Below are 8044 nucleotides of genomic sequence, written 5' to 3'. Positions count from 1 at the left end.
TCCTTTCAAGTGGAGATTTCTCATCTCTGGATATCTGGATGTGGTTCTGGTTTCTACCTATAGTTTTATGTATTACAAAGGCTCCGCAGGAAGCCTCGTTCACTGGGTACGCTGTAGCCCCATTTTAGGTATTCTAATCAGTTATAGGCAGAAGACGGACTTACAAGCCTTCTAGTGTGATGTTTCTGACTATTCGCAACTTAAAGTTTTGGTAAAAAGGATATAATGGTTGATTTCATTTTCAAACTGTACTTGTAATGGATCATTGTTGTTGTTGTTAAGTGCCACTGAGTCGGTTCTAACCCACAGCAACCCTACATAGAGCTTCCGAAGAGTGGCTGGTAAGTTTGAACTGCCAACCTTGCAGTTCAAACGGCTTTGCAGTCTGGTGCACTAACCCACAGCACCACACCAGAACTCCAATGGCTCATTATAGAATATGAAATTTAGAGCTCAAAAATATTTAGCATGGTAGCTAATAATGAACCTCCTACAAATTGTACCAGATTATGTCTTTTGATGTCCAGAGTATGCCTTTTGATGTTGTTGCTATTGTAAGTCTTTATTAAATGAATGAACAAATGAGTGAAAGAATGAAACTGACTTACTGAGAACAAAAAAATGCTTCATGGTTTACTAAATAGTTTCTCATTTATTATCTCATTTGATCCTTTTAGTAAATGAATCCTGGTGTGGCACTGTAGGATAAGCACTTGAACACAAGGTAGATTTGAACCACAAGGTCAACAGTTCAAATGCACCAGTGGCTCCTTGGCAACTCTACATAGGGTTGCTAAGAGTCGGAACCGACTTGAAGGTACTTAGTAACAACAACATAAAAGACAAGCATTATTATCTCCAGTCAACAAAAGAAACTAAGGATTTAGAGAAGTTGAATAGATTGCCCAAAGGTACACAATTTGTGAGTAGCAGAGATGAGAATTTTATTCAAGTGCTCTGATTCCTAGACCAGAGAATTTTAAATTAGGTAAAGAAATTGTCATTGATTAAACAGCACCCCAAAAACTATGTGTTGGTAACCTAAGCCCTTTTTGTTAAGTTAATGATGCTATAAGAAAGCAGGGTGTATTCTAAACCTAATGACATCTGAGTTACAAAAAGAGCAGATTATTCAGATTATATACAAATGGGAAAATAAAAGATATGTGAAAATCACCAAGGAGCCTTAAGTAAGCTAGGAATACAGAAACTGAAGGACAAAGATTTTCCCCCAGAGCCAACAGAACCATTTCCTAGAGCTGATATACCCTGAATTGAACTTTTAGCCTGTGAAAAAGATGTCTGTTCTTTAAAGTCACTAACTGTGGTATTTCTATTACAGCAACATTAGGAAATCAAGGATGATAAAAAGTTTATAATAAGAGCTTGCATTTAGTCTTTAATGTGTTTAAAAATAAAATCACAATCCAGTGGCAGTGTTATAACCATGGACAAGGATGCTCTTCTTACCTACCTAAGCAAGAGAGCTACAACTTGCCTCCTGTATCTGTTCTGTTAAAACATAATATGTCTTAACTACTCTCCATCTGGAGTCCTGGTGCCATGCTGTGGGTTAGTGTGCTGGACTGCAAAGTCAGTTTGAACTGAAAGGTCAGTGGTTCAAGCTCAGCAGCTGCTCCTCGGAAAGTCTATACAGGGTCCCTATGGGTCGGAACTGACTTGACGACACTTAACAACAACAACCACCTCCATCTAAGTTATAAAAAAAAAATGCTCACCACATAAGGGCCTCAAAAAGTTAGTAGAAAAATGGCATCAAAATATAATGGAATTTTCCCATGAACTTTTTGAAATATCCACTACACAAAATAGAGTGATTTGTTAAGTTCAAATTTATTTTCCAGAAAATAATCATGCATTTATCAATGAACTATTAAAATAATAAGCTTGCAAGGTAACAGTTACCAGTTTCCTCATGTGATGTTTTCAAATCCTTCCCACTATATCCAAAATGAGAAGAGACACTTAGCTATTTCAAAAGACCTACTTCTGCTGGGTTTTATCACCAAACTGAGGGCTCTGAGTATTTTAGGCCTTATTTAATTATCATGCCTTGGTCACAGGGTTTAGAAGGAAGTATTTCACTACTTACGTCGATATTCAGCTCCAAGTCTCAACATTAGTCGGATGGGAAACACTTTAGCCCAAGGAGTTTCCCATTTCTGGATGAGAATTCCAAACAAGTATGGTGGAGTTGGGAGTACGAGGTCTTGTAGCGACTGGTAGGTAGACGTTACATATAAGAACCCACCATGTTCTTTACTGCCAAGAAAACTCTGACTGAAGAAGGAATGCCCCAAGTTGCTTACAACATTCCCTGAAACAAAAGAGTTCATTATTTTACTTTCAACCAATAAATCAATCATAGTTTTAACTAATCACTATTTTCAGAAACAGGCCAGATACCCAAACCAAAAACAAAAAAAACAACCAGTTGCTATCTAGTTGATTGTGATTCATGAAAACCCACGTGTATCAGAGAACTGTGCTACATGGGGTTTTCTCTTCTATATATGCTATATATCTGTTGTTGTTTTTGAGACTATATACAACAGAACATTTACCAATTCAACTATTTCTACATGTACAATTCAGTGACACTGATTACATTCTTCAAGTTGTACAACCCTTCTCATGCTCCTTTTCCAAGTTGTTCTTCTGTTAACATAAACTCACTGCCCCCAATTGTTTGAGTTGTAGCTGTCCATGTCATCCCATCGATAGATATTAAAAGAGTAGAGTGCTCAAGGCAGACATTTTTACTAGGTAAGCTAAATTAATGTTTGGTTTTAAGAAGTTTTCAGGGGATATTTTTGGTTTTAGGCTTAAAGATTATCTCAGGGCAGTAGTTTCAGAGGTTCATCCAGCTTCAGAGGCTCTAGAAACTCTGGATTACATGAGAATTTGACATTCTGTTCTACATTTTCTCCTCTTTTAATCAGGAGTCTTCTAGAGAATCTTTAATCAAAATGTTCAGTAACAAGAGGTGGGAACCATCTAGATCTTCTGGTGTCATGACAGAGGGTACAATTGTTCTTGTAAGCAATTACCCATACATTCTATTTACCCCTCCTACTCCTGGTGTGGTGCTGTGGAATAAGCACTGGACTGCTAACTGCAAAGTTGGTTGTTCAAACCCACCAGATGCTCCTTGGAAAGCCTATACAGAGTTACTCTAAGCCAGAAACAACTTGACAGTACCTAATAAAAACAACAATTTCCTGGTGTGACACTATAGGATAAGCACTGGACTGTTAACTACAAGGTCAGCAATTCAAACTCACCAGTTGCTCCTTGTGAAGTCCTATACAAGATCACTATGGTCAGAACTTATTCCACAGCACTTAATAACAACAATATTCCTAACTTTCCTTCTTCTGTTGCTCTAGGTGAGTATAGACCAATTAGTGTATCTTGGATGGCCACTTGCAAGCTTTCAAGACCTTGTTGTTATTGTTAAGTGCCATCGAGTCGGTTCCAACCCATAGCAACCCTGTAGAGGGTTTCTGAGGAGCAGCTAGTAAGCTTGAACCACCAACTTTGCAGTTCAAATGGCTTTGCAGTCTGGTGCATTAACCCATAGTGCCACACCAGGACTCCAAGACCTTAGGCACTATATAATGAACTAGGAATTAGTACACAAACATTAACTCCATTGGGTTTTCAATGGCTGTTTTTTTCAGAAGTAGATCATGAGTCTTATCTTCCAACACACCTCAGGGTGAACTTGAACCTTCAACCTTTTGGTTAGCAGCTACACAAGTTAATCACTTCTACCACTTAGGGAGAGGCCAGATATTACCAAACACTAATTCCTGATTGTTTACCATGAAGGGCTCATATTTAGAAAGTTGTTGCGGTTGTTGTGTTTTAAAGTAGTTAAAATGAAAATCTGGTTTCCAATTTTATCAAGGTTTCCAATAAAACATGAAAAAAACCCTCCACTGTCACACTACAGAAGTTTTTCCAGCTAAAAGTAAACAATATTTATGCTTTCTTTAGTTAAATTGTACAGCTTTAACTATGTGAATTACTTTAGAGGTCTCAAGAATATTGTCTCAAAGGTCATGAAAAAATGTTAAGTATCTGCTCTATAGAGTTTACAATCTCACTGATGAATCAAGTTAATTCATGAACATAATTTCAGCAATAGATATGTTCACTAGATATGTACAAGTGTCCCCTGATACTTGTTAAAGAAATAACACCATACAAATCTCTAATATAGAAGTTAGTGGTTACTTTCTTCAAAAGCTAATGTTTGTTCATAGAGCAGACATGGGTCATAAAGTCCTTAAATGAAGTGAGTGGGAAGGTATTTGATAGTAGAGTTTACAAGTGAAGAATACACCTACCTACAAAACTCAGAGCAGCTTTATGGTTGAGAACCATGCTTACTGGAACATCATCACCTGATTACATTTATAAGTAGTACTACTACTACAAGGAAGGAGATCTGGTAGTGTAGTGGTTAAAAGTCGGTCTACTAACCTGAAGGTCAGTAATTCAAAACCACCAGCGGTTCTGCGGGAGAAAGATGAGGCTTTCTGCTCCCGTAAAGATTAATAGCCTCAGAAACCCTAAACAGGGTTGCTATAAGTCAGAAATAACTCCACAGCACACCACCACCACCAACCACTACTTCAAGGAGCTCTGGTAGAGTAACGGTTATGAGGTGGGCCGCTAACCTCAAGGTCAGCAGTTCAAAACTACCAGCTGTTCTGCGGGAGAAAGAATGAGGTTTTCTGCTCCTGTAAAGATTTACAGTCTTCGGAAATCCTATACAGGGTTGCTATGAGTTGGAATCGACTCCATGGCACACAACCACCACTACCATTACTTCAGGATCAACCAAATCTGGCTAACCAATCAAGCTGCTGGACCAGAGGAACAGAAACAAAAAATGATCGTATCAAGGAAAGAGATGGCATTTGAAAAAATTGTAAACTTTAGAGTCATAGAGGTATGTTGACTCCAAACTAACATATGGATATTAGTTTGATCCTTACTGTGTGATGTGAGGCAAGTTATTATCTTTTCTGAGCTTCAATATCCATGTCAAATGGGGGGGATTATACTGAATTGCAAACTGTGTGAAGAATATATGATAGACTATATGAAAGATGACTAAAAGCAACAAACACACAGTATGTTCTCAAACTTTCCCTGGGTATGAATGTGTGAGACAGGGAGTGTGTGGGAGATAAAAGAAGATATTCCCCTACAATGGAAGTTGTAAGATAACATTTCTCTAAAACTCTATATGACAGATTAATGTGTAAGTACAACACTGTGCTAGTGCCTACAGCTCAAAAGTGAAAAGTATGTTGGCTAACTGCTCAAGGAATTAATTCATTATTCCTTTGGAATTTCCATATTAGAGTCTAGGTTCTATTACTGGCTATTTCTCCACAGATTTATTGGCTATTTCTCCTCTCTCCTTCTATTCCTATTACCAGTTTACCCACATACCAGTCACACTCAGATACTTCACTCTGCTCTCTTTCATCATAATATATATAGTCTATTACTGGCCTCAAGGTCAGCAGTTGGAAACTATCAGCTGTTCCACAGGAGAAAGATGAGGTTTTCCACTCCCCTAAAGATTTACAGCCTCAGAAACCCTATGACAGATCACAATGAGTTGGAACTGACTACATGGCACATAACTGCCACCACCTTACCATTCTTTAAATGGAGAATCCTGATGGTGTAGTAGGCTAAGTGTTGGACTGCTAATCAAAAGGTAAACTCCTAGCCTGTTTCATGGGAGAAACATTAGGTAGTCTGCTTCCAAAAAGAATTACAGCCCCGGAAACTATGGGGCATTTACTCTGTCCAACAGGGTCACTATGAGTTAGAATAAATTCTATCATTGGGTATTCATTAAACAGTAAACTCTGCTAAAAGGAAAAACAACAAAAAAGGAGATCTTCATTCCTCCTAACTAGTCATTTAATTTAGGTTAACACTGAACATGTCATCTACAAACAAGTAACACTCCACAAGTGAGCATACTTACAAAAAGAAAACAATGGCATAAAAATTTCACAAAGATAAGTTCCATTTGAAGACCGAAGAACTTGGGGCTCTTGAACTCAAAGTCTGTTATATACTAATTTATATGGGTATTTCTATATGGAAACATTGAACACAATTCTATATTCTATAGCTACATTGAGTGATCATAAAATTCTCTATGAATATATCAAATACATTTTCAATTTATATCATCTCAATTGAAAAGGCTTTAAAGCTAAGATAATCCATTGAACTAATACTGTATTTTCCAAGATCATAAGAATCCATATAACTAAAACAGGTGTCAACTTAAGTTGCTTCTGAGTTTAAAAAGGTTGGCAAGGATGTCAAAGGCTTTATATTATTGCATGTTGACATGACATTAATTAGGATTATCAACAGTCCAGTGCTACTTGGTTAACCAGTATACTGAATTTTGTGGGTCTATTTTATGAAGAAATGGAAATTTAGGAGTAGAGGGGCAATGTCTTTCAAAAGACACATGTTTGCTGCTGTTGTTAGATGCCATCGAGTCACTTTTGACTCAGCAATCTATAAACAGAACGAAACACTGCCCGCTATTGCGCCATCCTCACAATTGCTGTTACACTTAAGTCCATGGTTACTGCCACTGAGCCAATCTATCTCATTCGGGTTCTTCCTTTTTCGCTGACCCTCCATTTTAACAAGTATGATGTCCTTCTCCTGGGACTGGTCCCTCCTGATAGTATGTCCAAAGTATGAGACAAAGACTTCTCATCCTGGCTTCTAAGGAGCATACTGGATGTACTTCTTACAACACAGATTTGTTTGTTCTTCTTGCAGTCCATGGTACTTTCACATTATTCTCCAATAACATAACTCAAATGCATAAATTCTTCTACAGTCTTCCTTATTCTGTGTTCACCTTTCATGTTATGAGACTACTGAAAATACCATGACTTGAGTCAGGCACACCTTAGTTCTAAAACTGGTATCTTTACTCTTAAACACTTTCCATACTGAAGGCTGTGATCTTTGATCCTTATCACTAATTAAGCCCTTTTCACTGTCAGCAAACAAAGTTGCATCATCTGCACATTGCAGGATATTAACAAGTCTTCCACCAATCCTGATGCCATGTTCTTTACACAATCCAGGTTCTCAGATTATTTGTTCAGCATACAGATTGAATAAGTATGGTGAAAGAATAGAACCGTGGCACACATCTTTCCTGCTTTTAAACTATTCAGTATCCCCTTGTTCTGTTCCAATGACTGCCTCTTGGTCTTCGTACAGGTTCCTCATTAGCACATTGAGTATTCTGGAATCCCCATTCTTCACAATGTTATTTATTGTTGTTTGTTGTTAGGTCCCATCAAGTCGGTACCGACCCATAGTGACCTTATGCACAGCAGAATGAAACACTGCCAGATCCTGGGCCAACCTCACTACTGTTGCCACGCTTCAGTCCATTGATGCTGCCACTTGGCAAATCCATCTCACCGAGGGTCTTCCTCTTTTTCTCTGACCCTCCACCTTACCAAACATGATGTTATTTATAGCTTGTCAAAATTCACAAAGTCAAAAGCCTATGCATAGTCAATAAAGCACAAGTAACTATCTTTCTGGTATTCTCTGCTTGAAGTCTAGCTCCATCTGACATTCACAGTGATCTTTCTCATTCCACATGCTCTTCTGATTCTGAGTTGAATTTCTGGCAGTTCCGTGTTGACATACTGTTGCAGCCATCTTTAAATTACCTTTAGCAAAATTTTACTTACACGTGCTATTAATGATTTTGTTAGATGATTTACACATTCTGTTGGGTTACCTTTTTTTGGAATGGACACAAATATGGTTCTCTTCCAATTGGTTGGCCAGTAAGCTGTCTACCAAATTTCTGGGCATAGATGACTGAGTGCCTCCAGTGCTGCAGCAATTTGAGGAACAACTCCAGCTTGGATTCTGTCAATTCCTGGAGTTTTGTTTTTCACCAATACCTTCAGTGCAGCTTGGACAT

The 8044-nt window shown here is 38.0% G+C and overlaps 1 protein-coding gene across 2 annotated transcripts in view; it reads right to left on the bottom strand.

Annotated features, from left to right (window-relative positions):
- Nucleotides 1–8044, bottom strand: part of ZFYVE9 (zinc finger, FYVE domain containing 9) — a 237491-nt gene that overhangs the window by 41644 nt on the left and 187803 nt on the right. For both annotated transcript variants that reach the window (XM_006839767.1, XM_006839768.1), the window contains one exon: nucleotides 2114–2338. In XM_006839767.1, coding sequence (XP_006839830.1) covers nucleotides 2114–2338 — 225 coding nt within the window. The remainder of the gene's footprint in view (nucleotides 1–2113; nucleotides 2339–8044) is intronic.

Source organism: Chrysochloris asiatica, unplaced genomic scaffold (genome assembly GCF_000296735.1).
Source record: "Chrysochloris asiatica unplaced genomic scaffold, ChrAsi1.0 scaffold00026, whole genome shotgun sequence".
Lineage (NCBI taxonomy): Eukaryota > Metazoa > Chordata > Mammalia > Afrosoricida > Chrysochloridae > Chrysochloris > Chrysochloris asiatica.
Note: the sequence above shows the minus strand (reverse complement) of the source record. Positions and strands in the feature narration are given on the sequence as shown.